The sequence below is a fragment of the Marmota flaviventris genome, chromosome 3 (assembly GCF_047511675.1).
Source record: "Marmota flaviventris isolate mMarFla1 chromosome 3, mMarFla1.hap1, whole genome shotgun sequence".
Classification (NCBI taxonomy): domain Eukaryota; kingdom Metazoa; phylum Chordata; class Mammalia; order Rodentia; family Sciuridae; genus Marmota; species Marmota flaviventris.
The window spans coordinates 68749090-68762065 of NC_092500.1; the positions used below are offsets into that span (position 1 = coordinate 68749090).

Genomic DNA, 12976 nt, shown 5'->3' on the forward strand with positions numbered 1-12976 from the left:
GTGATCACAATGTTTAATAAAGCTTGAGAATCACTGATCTGAATTTTGGGGATAATGTTTGAAATCAGAGAGCTGATTCAATTTGAAAGCTTGGTTTGATTGTGACTTTTTTGTGGCCTTCTAATCCTGCCCTTGCCCTCCATAGTAGGCGTTGAATCCAGGGTCTGGAATACCTTAGGCAAGCGTTCTACCTGAGCTTCATCCCCAGCCCTTTCTATTTTGAAGCAGGGTTTCACTAATTTTCCCCAGGCTGGTCTCCAATTTGCAATCGTCCTGCCTCAGCCTCCCAAGTAGCTGGGATCACAGACACCGGGACTGGCTTGTTTGTGTGGACTTCCAAAAATTATTTTTGTTTTATTTTACAATTCTAGAGTTAGCATGGCAGTGAAAAATGGCTTACTCACAAAGGAAGCAGAAGCGAAAACTGTTAAAAGCTTCCTATTTCTTCTTAGCCAGAGCATAAAGACAGACCTTAATACTGACACACATCATAGAGGGTGCTGACACAGCTTAGAGGAAAACGCAAACCCCAGGATGCTGCTAGGGTTACCAGTTTACGTCGGTCCGTTAACGGTATAGAGACAGTAACTTTCTCATGATTGTCATGACATAACGTTAGACAAAAGCAAGGCAAATACTAGGGCTACATTTGAGGGAGGTCCAAGGAAATGTTGAAGGCTTTATTGTTTTGGGATCGGATTAGGTCAGGATGACTCTGCAGTTTGGAGATTCTCTCGTGTTTAGTTTAGTCACACTGGAAGGACGCAAAAGGCCAGACTTCACTTTTACACACCATCAATCCCCAACCTGTCAGCCCCCGGGCGTCAGGTCGCTGACCTGACTTCTGCGCACGCTCCGGCCAGGCCCCGGGGGCGTGGCGAGGGCCCGCGGGGCCTTGTGGGAAGGTCCAGGGAGGCGGGGTGGCGCGAGTGGCGGCGCGTCTGAGGGGCTGCTGTTAGGTGAGTACGGCCTGGCAGGTGAGCGGACACTGCTGTCACTGCGGGACCCTCTGGAATCTCCTAGCGCGAGGAGGGGCGCGCTGTGGGTCTGGGCGAGGCGAAGCGGCCGACCGCCGCGCGGCGTAGGGGCAGCGCGGCGCGGCGGTGTCCGGGGTAGCGGCGTCCCTGGGAGTGCGTTCCCGGGAGGGGCTCCTTGCGCGCGACCCGGGATGGGCGTTCCGTTTTGCTGCGGGTCCTGCCCAGCCCCGCCCCGGCATTGGGAGATTTGCAGGGGTCGGAACGTCAGGGGCATCCTCCCGACAAGACCACGGAGGGGCCTGACTTCTTTTGGCAGGTGTGCAGGGTTCGCCCAGTTACTAGGTGTGAAAGTGATACCCGGAGCGCTGGAAGTTTCTGGTTGCCTGCTGGAACCCAGCTCCGCCTCAGGTTCGGTGTGAGTAGTTGTGCTTGCGGAAGCAGCAAGGGCAGATAGGCCTCCCCTCTACAGCATCTCAGGGGCTTGCTGCGCTTGACATTTTTTGAGTCCCCAGCAAAATATTGTACTAGTTTGCTTTTGAGTGAGGTGCACCTGTATAACCAAACATGGACACTGCTTGAAAGTTTAGGCTTAGTTTAGTTGTTGAGGCTAGGGTCAGAAGACCCATCTGAATCTGTAACTCTTCCTCTTTCCCTATAAAGTGAAATATTTTTTTTAAGTGTTCAAAATTCCTTTCCAATCCCATTTTCTTTCTCCAACCTTAGTTCCTTCTCCTGCCCCTTAAGTTTTGACTCTCCCTTCACCTTTTGGAAGACTTTCCCTATCACTCATCCTCTCTCCTCTGTGTTCTTGTTCCTTGTACTTCCAGTGCCCGGATAGTACTTAAGAGCAGTTCTTCATTAAAGGCAAATTTACTCTAATCCCCAATAATCATTTATTTAACTCATTTCCACCCTTTAAAAATCCCATTAAAATTCTCAGCAATTTTATACAACTAACTGTAATGTACTTTCTTTTTCTTTGTATGCCTTTTGTACATTGGGCACTGCTAATCTCTTCCATTTTCTTGAGCTTATTTTCTTTGGTCTTCTGTGACAGTACTATTTTCCTTCCAGCTCTCCAGGTGCTCTACCTGGTTTTCCTATGTTGTCACCTCTTTCTCTGTTCCTTAGGGAACAGTCTCCTCCCAATCTCCTGGTTGTCACAGTGGCTAAATGTGTTCAAATCTATAATTCTAGTTTTCACCTTTGTGCTGGTGACATCCATATTTATCCCTAGTGCTTTATTGCTATCTACTGGATTTTTCTTTCTTTCTTTCTTTAATACCAGTGATTGAACTCAGGGGTACTCAACCACTGAGCCACACCCCCTGCCCTATTTTGTATTTTATTTAGAAACAAGGTTAGTGCCTAAGTTGCTGAGGCTGGCTTTGAACTAATGATCCTCCTGTCTCAGCTTCCTGCGCCACTGGGATTACAGGAGTGCGCCACCTCGCCTGGCTCATATCTACTGTGTATTTTCTTCTGATATCCTTTGAGCACTCAAAATTAGCGTATCTCAAACTGAAATAATCTTGGGGTCCATTGGCCCTCCAACTCTGAAATCCCTTTTCTTTTTCTTTTTTTTTTAAATTTATTTTTATTAGTTGTTCAAGACAATACAATGATCTTGACATATTGAAATCCCTTTTCTTTTTTAAAAATTGTGTTTTCTGGTCTGATGATAAACCCAGCCTAATTCCCTCTTAAGATTGGGAGCCATCTCACGCCACAGAGGCATGAAAAGCTAATTTCGGCTTTACTATAAATTATTGTGATTTCTAAACTTGCTTGGAATGCCCGCCTGTGCCTTGAACTCACCCATGACCAGATAACAGCCTTCTTTGAAGCTCTACTGACCCTCATAAATTCTGATGTCAGGGCCAGCTAAAATATTAACAAGCCTTTGTGCTATGTTTATCAAAATTTTGTTATCTGCAAGTTCTCAAACCCCCCTTTGTGTAACTTTCTGTGCTATAAAGCTGCACTCCTGGAGAGCTGTGGGACTGTCTTCTGTTCCCATGGTTTTTGGGAGAGGCAGCCCGGCCAGTTGAAATTATAAGCTTTCTTTAATTTGATTTTAGTTGGAGTTGGTGGTCTTTTCTTTGTGTCCTGGTCTAACATAGGCTGTAGCTCAGTGGTAAAGCGCTTATCTCGCATATGTGAGGCACTGGGTTCAATCCTCAGTACCACATATAAATAAATAAATGAATATATTGTGTCCATCTAGAACTTAAAAAAAAAAAAATTGTGTTTTCTGACTCAAAATGACTCCTAAGCCAGAAATCTAGGACATTTGAATCTTCTTTCCTCCCCAGTTTCCCAATCACCAGTCATCAATTCTTTTTTGTTTTACCATCTTAGTACCTTCATGGGGCTTTCAGAATATAGGTGAAATCTCATGGCCTGGCATTTCAAGATCTTTTCTACATATACCTCTTTAACCTTCGTTGTCCCTCATAGTTCCTTACTCTGCCATCCTATTCCTCCCTGTTAGCTGCTTGACTGGCCCTTTATGAAACAGATTAAGTTTTAAAGCCTCTGGACAAGACTCCTGTCTTGACTTTATCAGCCTACCATCTGTGTGTGTGTGTGTGTGTGTGTGTGTGTGTGTTTTGGTATCAGGGTTTGAACCCAAGAGGATCTTAACCACTGTGCCACATCCCCATCCCTTTTTCTTTACATATTTTATGTAGATAGTGTCTTTCTCTGTTGCTTAGGGCCTTACTGAATTTCTGAGGCTACCTTTGAACATGCAATCCTGCCTTAGCCTTCCATACCGCTGGGATTACAGGCATGTGCCATGGTGTCCAGCTTCAGCTTACCATCTGATTTTTAACCATCCATAACATCTGTACATGGTTCACCATAGAGGTTATTTTTGCCTCCTGTGGGCCTTTGGCAGTGTCTGGAAACAATCCAGAGGGCAGGGATGTTGCCAGCCTTTTTATGATGAACAGCACCCTCATGACAATGAATTTTCTGGTCCAAAATGTCAGTAGTCCCATGGTTGAGAATCCCTGTCTAACATAGTATTTTGTTCCTTAGTACTTTGATTTTTCCCCTTCACTAGACAAGACACCTTTTTGTGCTTGATTTTACATCCTTAAATCTCCATGTGGGATTTGTCACATAGTAGAAGTGCAGTAAATGTTGGAAGAAAAAGGTGTAAAGGAAATAATTGAGATATAATTAGAAACTAGCGATCAATAGCCAATATGCTACCATGGGCTACTTGCTAATTTCAGTGATTCCCCCCACCCCCATCACCTTTCATTGTTGTTTAAGGATGACCAAACTTCTCTTGTTTATTTATCAAACAGTTGATACATTATTTAAAAATGTTATACTGATACTTTATTCAACATCTCTTTAGACTGTTTTCTGTCCTAGTATGTTGGTCATTATGAAATAGTGGACAATCATGAACTAGTCAGGTTTTAGAAGAATAAACGAAATAGAGTCCCCAACTTATGATGGTTTGACTTAGGATTTCTCAACTTTATAATGTAGATGAAGGAATATGCATAGTTTGAATTTTTTTTTTTTTAAATGGTGTGGCATATGTGGTACAATATGGTGATACTGGGTGGTGACAGTGAGCTGTAACTCCCACTCAGCCATGGTATCAGATCAGTGAACAACCAGGAGAGTAAACAATCACCAGGAGGTTAAAGAATTGATACTTATTAATGTACTATGTTGCTAAGCTACTTTAGTAGGTTAGGTTTATTAACCTATGAAGTTCCACCATTGCAGATGTGGAATAACTATTAAAAAAAAAACTTAAATTGAGCAACAATTTTTGTGAAATTCTATTTTTTCAGAGTTCTGTTTTCAGAGAAAATAGGGGAATGATTAGAGTTTGAAAAAATATACATAAAAACATACAAAGGACATCTAAGCTCTTCTGATTATGGTTTCCAACTTATTTTAATATACTTGTGTCAGTTTCATGGAAATATTTGCAAAATTGAAAATTTGGAATTTAGAGGGTGAAGTACATTTGATTTAACAGTATTTTCAATTCATGATGGGTGTGGGGATGTAACCCTATTGTAAGTTGAGGTGCAACTGTCATAATGTATTATTTAATTCTTCTCAGAAGTTGGTTGTTCAAAGCTCTACAGGCCATAATGACTTCCAGTAAAGCAATTGAATTACAACTGCAAGTGAAACAAAATGCAGAAGAATTACAAGACTTTATGAGGGATTTAGAAAACTGGGAAAAAGACATTAAACAAAAGGATATGGAACTAAGAAGACAGAGTGGTATTCTTGAAGAGGTAAAGTAAGAATTCCTAATTTGGTATCTACTAAAACTTTATTTCTCAAATAAAGCATGGCTTTTTAAAATGTTTTGTGAAAATACTGAAATTGAAGTGATTTGCTTCATTATCAACATTTTCTTTTAGAAATCCTGTGTTTTTTAAAAAGTATTTGTAATTTGTATTACTGTTATATTTTAAATCTTAGTGAATAGTGACTGAAAGGATGACCATGTGATAATACTTAAAGAAATAGCATCATAAAATATGTAGGGATAGGTGTGTACACATATGAAAATGACATATAGGTTACATATTTAATGACATATTAGTATACATTATTGGCATAAAAATGAAGATATTACCTAGATAGTTAATTCTTAAGACAACGTATTTAAATATATTAGGTTTTTTTTATATTGCATATAATGAGGTGGAAAGACTTCAGTTTGCCTTTGAATGACTGCTCATTTAATGTCCTAAGTCTGGAGATCAGATAGTTTTTGAAGTCTGAATCTAGGATTATAAATTAAGGTATAATTAGGATATTCAGGTAATAATACTTTACTTGTAACTGAACAATGTTCAACATTCATCATAGGATGAATTAAACTTTTTAAGCATAATTATCATTATAAGTAAAGATGGTAAATTGGTATATTGAAGCACTTGAAATTAAATAGAAAAATTACTTCTTACATGAAAATATCATTTAATGAGAATTTTATATATTGCTAGTTGAGTTTAAAACTTATTTTTCTCCCTAGAATTTACCTCCTATTCGAAATGGGAATTTTAGGAAAAAGAAGAAAGGCAAAGCTAAAGAGTCTTCTAAAAAAACCAAGGAGGAAAACACAAAAAATAGGATAAAATCTTATGATTATGAGGCATGGGCAAAACTTGATGTGGTAAGTTAATTTAGTCATGTGCTTCTTGATATATTTGAATAAAATCTTGTTGGAGTTAGCTAACAGTTACAGATTAAATGAAAAAAAAATAGAGTCCTTGTGGCTTGTGTCTTCTATTATAGATTCTTTTATGTGGGAATTAAAATTTAATTACAAGTCTTTTTAGTTATGTAGATTAATTTTTCTTTTCTAATCCTCCTTTAGTGAATGGTGACTAAAACAGCCAGGATTCTTTTCTTTTTTTATGTTTTATCTTTTTGCAAAAATAGCATGTTGGGCTGGGGATGTGGCTCAGGCGGTAGTGCACTCACCTGGCATGCGCGAGGCGCTGGGTTCGATCCTCAGCACCAAATAAAAATAAAATAAAGATGTGTGTCCACCGAAAACTAAAAATAAATATTAAAAAATTCTCTCTCTTTAAGAAAAAAAAAAAAAAAAAAGCATGTAGAGGCCCACTGTATTCTTCACTCAGTTTTTTTCACTATTTACATTTTATTAACTATATATAAGTACAGAATCAAAACCAGGAAATCAACGTTGGTATAACGTGTAAATAGTTCTGTGACATTTTATTGTGTTTAGATCTAGGTGGCCTCCATTGCAACTAAGGTACAGAAATACCACCACAAAGATCTCCTTATACTACTTACTTCTTTATAGTTAGACCAGCTACCCATTCTTCCTGCCATCTCTAACTTCTGAACAGCCAGGATTCTAAGCTAGTGATACTTCCAGAAAAGAATGACTCTGGCAATACTTTTTTTTAATATACTGAAGGACCTGTAGAACACTGCTGAGAGATGCCTTTGTGTCTAGATTTAGAGCTGAGGTTGTGTGACAATAAAATCTAATCCCAAAAAGGTATATTTCACCCTTCTAATCCTAAGTGGGTTATATGTGCCTCCCATCTCCAACACATAACACACAGTGTAGTTGAGAATTATTACAAGTGTGTACTCTACCTAAGAACCTTCTGCTCAGAGCTCCAAGTAGCCACAGTCATGTCAGTCTGTGAAAGGAAAACTATTGGTTGGTCCACCTTATTCTGGACTCTTACTCACTTTAAGGGTTGATTTGGTTGGAGGCGTGTGTGGAAGGGAAGTGTGTGATAACCAAAAATACATTCCTTTTTGGTGTTTATTATGTGATACTTGATTATTATTTCATGTTCTGAAGCATAAAAAAAAATATGAGCTCATCATCTAAAAGATAATTTCCCCAGTACTGTTGAAGCTATAAATGTGCTCCTTCCCTATCCCATTTTCTTTTTTTACCATACCCCCAGAGACAATGACAGTTTTTATTCTTATGCTTATTATTTTTTCTGTACTTTCTGGTTTAACTTTTTTACTGAAGTATAATATACATGAATTCCTTAAATCGATATATATAGCCTCCTGAATTTTTAAAATTTTTTGGTACTGGAGATTGAACCCAGGGACACTTAACCACTGATTCACATTTGCCCTTTTTAATATTTTATTTAGAGACAGGGTCTTGCTGAGTTGCTTAGGGCTGGCTCAGCAGCAGCCTCAGCAACTGGGATTATAGAGCTGCTGGGATTATACGCCTGTGCCACTGTGCCCAGCTAGCCTCTTGAATTTTTACTTCTGTATACACATGTGAATCAGTGAGAGAGAGAGAGAGAGAGAGAGAGAGAGAGAGAGAGAGAGAGAGAAATATTTCTAGCATCCCAGAAGCCACCTTGTCAGTTGATAACCTCTCAAAAGCAGCCACTCTTCAGATATATTCTCATATTGTAGGTTAGTTTTGCCAGTTTTGGAATTTGATATAAATATAGTATACAATATGCACTCGTGTATTTGGCTGCTTTTGCATTTTCTGATATTGATCCATATTATGAGTAGTAGTTTTTTATTCTTTTACGTTGTTGATCTGAATTCTGTTTTGTGGATATTTTACTGTTTGTCCATGCTGTTGACACATTTGGGTTTCCAGTTTGGAGCCATTTTATATTAATAAACTATGAGCATTCTAGTACAGTTCATTTTATGGAGATAAGCACCAAGAGGGGATTTGCTCATTCATAGTTTATACATTTATTTAACTTTAGAAGATTTTGCTGAACTGTTTTCCAAATTAGTTGTGTTGTATTTTTGTTAATGAAATCAAGACTCATTGACCCATAAATATGTTAATTACTCTTAATTAACTACTTTGCCATCTGTTTCAGTATTGTCCAAATAAAAGAGAAATACAATTTTGGATCTTGTATTTATTACTGTTGGGAACAACATTTTCTAAACATATAATTTTTTTCTCATCTGAGTGACATATAGTCTGTGTCACTTTGCCCTTTATTATATAGCTGGTTCCTTTTCATAAGTCAATGTCTTCATATAATGCTCTTTCTTGAAAGGCATCTCAAAAGATTTCTTACAGAGATGCGTTCCACAGTCATTTACTTATTTAACGTTTTGAATAAGCTTTTGCTGTGTGTGGACAATGCCATTGTGATTGTACTGCATTGTTTGCAGTGTCATTTTAGTGAATCTATACAATATTTAGGTGATTACCCTTCTCTTCTAGTTTGTATCTGAGATGCTGCTTTAGTGTCCTGCTGCAATTTTGTTTTCTACATGTCATCATTGCAGGGGGTTGGGTAATCTTGGCTACAGTGTCAGTAGGCTGATGTTATTTCTAGAATCTTCATGCTAAAACACAGCTGAATTTTAATCTGTTTTAATGTTCTTTCAGTGTAATGTTCTTTCAGTGAAACCAAGCATTGATTTTGCTTTTCAATTTATTGACAATGTATTTTTTTACATATATAATTAAATAATATGTGTGTTAGATGCAAACAGGATTTTGTTTATATAATGGTTAACAAGTTTGCTTAAATGAACTTTAATGCTTATTGATTTAAGATATCTACTATTGTTTGGAGTATTATGCTACGTAGTCCAATTGGGTCATTACACATACTTGTATTGAAATATTACACTGTACCTCATAAATATGTACATTTATGATATGTCAAATAGAAGTAAAATTATTTAAAAATATTTTAGTAGAATTATTCTTTTAGCATAAATTATAAAAATGTGATTTTGAAAAATCCTAGGGGAGTCTTTGAAGTTATTTATTACCATAAAAAAGAGTGTATAATTATACTTGCTTTGGTAGAGTTAACTATATTTGGAATACATAGGTAAACTGTGTAACATAGGGAGTGAGATCTGGAGGAGGCAGGCAGCCTGAATTCAAATCTCTACTCAAGTCATTTATTAGCTGAATGACTTTGAGTAACTTGTGTTTTATTCCCTCAAATGAAAAACATGGCTAATTGAATTTACCTCAGGTTGTTATGAGGGTCAGGAGTTAATTGTGCTCTAAAAGTGGTTTTTGTTGTTGTAAAATAAGAATTTTTTTAACTCTTTCTCTCTGCTATTGGGTGTTATGTACATTAGTTTAGAGGTACTTGAGACTTCTCTTATGTTAAGTGATAATATCTCACTGTGACTTAGGGATAATTTGTAGATTCTGTTGACTTAGCTTTATGAATTAAAAGATTCTTTTTGGATCTTGATTTTCTAAACATGGGCACCTTTTTCTCTGGGTATAATGTGACATGAGAGGTTATTCAAATTGCTGCTTTTAGAGGCCTATTAGGTCTTTATATTGCAATAAGTTAAATTCTGTTAAGGATAATTTATTTCCCCTAGTGGATGTGGAGTTATGAGCACTTTTCTCCTTCTTACAATTTAAGGACAGTATCCTTGAAGAGCTTGATAAAGAAGATACTACCCATGATTCTGTGTCTCAAGAATCAGAGTCAGAAGAGGATGGGATTCATGTAGATGCACAAAAGGCTCTTGCTCTAAAAGAAAAGGTATGTTTTAGCTATAGGTTCCTTCAGTTAAGCAAGTTAAGTAGAAAATCATGTGAATTCTAAAACTTCTTCGACATGCTAAGGGATTTTGTTCTAACTTCAAATTGTTATTGGCTAGATCCCTGTTGGGAGGCAATGTGCATAATGGTTAGGAGTACATACCCTAGATCCAGATTAATTATTTGGTTAGATCTATGACAAGCTCTTTGAACTGCTTCTACCTCAGTTTTCTCAACTGTACAGTGAGATTAACATTTTAATTAAACTTCAATGGATTGTTGTAAGCAATAAATGAATTGTATAGAAAGTGCTTGGATCATATCTGAAGTTGTAACATGGTTCATAGTAGTAGGCAGAAATAACTTGAAGTCAGTGTGTGATTCTCAGCATAAATATTATATTACTCCTCCATTTCACAGCCATCTTTGTTTAATTTTTGCAGTGTCAAAATCCCTCTGAGAGATGCCTAATTTCTGTAAAACTGGTAATTTTGCTTTTCAAAGTGGTGGAATTCTTTTCAGATTAAATTCTGATGTCTTTCTTTTGTTAGTTTCTTTGGATCGATACTGTCAGTAAAAGTATACTAGGTATTTCATTTGTTTTTCTGCCAAGGCTCTTGGGTTGCCATACAATGACTATATAGTGAATGCACTCATACAAAGAACATTTTGCTTAATTTTTTCTTTTAGGGCAATAAATACTTCAAACAAGGGAAATATGATGAAGCAATTGAATGCTACACAAAAGGCATGGATGCTGATCCATATAATCCTGTGTTGCCAACAAATAGAGCATCAGCATACTTCAGATTGAAAAAGTAAGGACTTTCCATAAAGTGTGTGAATGGCTTATGTGTATGTGGAGACTGATTTTTTTAAAAAAAGTCTTTCACAGTAAATTGTATAGGACAGATTGAACATGTGTTATGTTTCTTTTCTACTGTGAACTCTTATGTTTTTACTCTCTTTTACTGACTTTATACCATTGTAAATATCTGGGTGCTCTAAACATGCTTCTATTGCTAACTTTACTAAGGTGGTTCTCTAAAAGTTGAGTAATCATGTTCTTTACCTAATTCATAAAAGAAAAAAAAATTGATTGGGTGACAATGTTTGATAATTAATTTCCCTCTATTTGAAAAACTACTTATCTATATTTAATCCAGAGAACTTTTATTATGATAAACTTAAAACATGTTCCAACATTTATCTATCTTTAAATCATATTCTTTAAGGACATATTTAATGTGGAGGAACATAAAATGTGTTATTGTCTTATGCAGGATACTGGCCTGTCACAAGAATTTTTAAAAAGACAAATACCATGAAGAAAGACATTCTTTTTTTCCCCCCCTGGCATTGGGGATTGAACCCGGGGTGCTTAACCACTGAGCTACATCCCCCTTATATTTTTTTTGATTTTGAGACAGAGTATCGCTAATGCAGAAGCCATCTTTGAACTTGTGATCCTTCTGCTTCAGCCTCCCAAATCAATGGGATTACAGGCGTGTGCTACTGTCACCTGGCACATCTCTATTCTTTACATTGGTCTGTTTCCTGTTTCTGTATCCATTCCATAGTACCTTTGATTATTATACGGTTATAAGTCTTGATGTTTGATGTAGGCTATATTCTCCTTCCTTATTCTTCAGCAATGTCCTAGGTATTCCTGGACTTGCTCAGTGGTTTAAATTTTAGAATCACTGCCTCAAATTCTTTGAAACATCCTATTTTTTTTGATTAGAATTGTGTTTTTTTTTTAGTGCTTGCAAACACGTGCTCAAAAGTGGGTGGACAAGAATTTACTCTCGCCAGAAAGGCTTGCTGTTGGAACATGGCCAACAAGCATGTCTGGGTGGGCTGTCTGCCTGCTTTTATCCTTAACGCCTTGATTGAAGGAGCTTGGGGTACAATCTATGCAATTAGCGAATTTTAAAATTGGAGTGGGCAAATGGTCAGGTTATAAGAAAAATGGCTACAACTGGATCAAATTAAGGCTAAATTCTTAATTATGATAATGGACCACTGGACTTCCTGTTTTTTCACACATTGAACCCAGAGCCTGGTGCATAATAGGCAGGCAAGTGCTCTGCTACTGAGTTTACGTCTCTGGCCTTAAGTCTTCTTTAATGTCTTTGAAGATGACCTTAAAATTTTCATTTCTGTCTTGTATGTCTTTGCTAGTTGTTTCATTGTTGTCGTAGTGGTGGTGGGCTATAATTAAGCAGCCACCTTGGTAAATTATTTTTAGCAATGTCTCTAGATTGTTTTGAGTTTTCTGTGTGGTCAATCATCTCATCTGAGAATACTGTCAGTTTTTCCCCCCTTCTTCCCAGTTTTCTCTTTTTTATTTTTCAGTTATAGATGGACACAATACCTTTATTTTATTTATTTATTTTTATGTGGTGCTGAGGATTGAACCCAGTGCCTTACACATGCTAGGCAAGCACTCTACTACTAAGCCACAATCCTAGCCCTCTTTCCCAGTTTTCTTACCTTGTATTTTTTTCTTGTGGAATTTCATTGAGGATGTCCAGTGAAATACTGGGGGAAGAGGGGGTAATATTGAACCTTCTTGTTTTCTTGCGTAAAAGAGTATGGTACTAAAGTTTTACCATTAAGAATTATTGCTCTTGCCAGGTGAAGTGGTGTGTATCTATAATCCTAGCTTCTGGGGAGGCTGAAGTAAGAGGATTGTAAATTTAAGGCCAGCCTTGGTAATTTAGTGAGACATGTCTTTAAAAAAGAAAAGAAAAGGACTGGTGTCGCTCAACAGTATGTTGCCCTTGGTTCAATCCTCAAATGCTCTCCACAAAAAAGAAAAAAGGACTAGTAATGTAAGTCAGTGGTTCAACATCCAGTACTCTGTGTCAGGGAGGGAAAGAGAATTACTGCTTTTAAGTAGTCTTAATTAAGTAAAAGGAGGCAGGAAATGTGAGTTTAATTGTGAAGAAAACCCTTTTTAGGTATTTCA

General features: G+C 37.2%; 1 protein-coding gene across 4 annotated transcripts in view; it reads left to right on the top strand.

The window, feature by feature from the left end:
• Nucleotides 1–881: 881 nt before the first annotated feature.
• Rpap3 (RNA polymerase II associated protein 3) overlaps nucleotides 882–12976 on the top strand; it is a 36243-nt gene continuing 24148 nt past the window's right edge. Inside the window, exons 1-6 of one of the 4 annotated variants that reach the window (XM_027950054.2) lie at nucleotides 905–959; nucleotides 1294–1385; nucleotides 5080–5260; nucleotides 6010–6150; nucleotides 9881–10003; nucleotides 10693–10820. In XM_027950054.2, coding sequence (XP_027805855.2) covers nucleotides 5111–5260; nucleotides 6010–6150; nucleotides 9881–10003; nucleotides 10693–10820 — 542 coding nt within the window. In that variant the 5' untranslated portion in view covers nucleotides 905–959; nucleotides 1294–1385; nucleotides 5080–5110. Of the gene's footprint in view, nucleotides 960–1293; nucleotides 1386–5079; nucleotides 5261–6009; nucleotides 6151–9880; nucleotides 10004–10692; nucleotides 10821–12976 lie in introns of all 4 variants that reach the window. The other 3 variants (XM_027950055.2, XM_027950053.2, XM_027950056.2) reach the window with 3 other exon arrangements.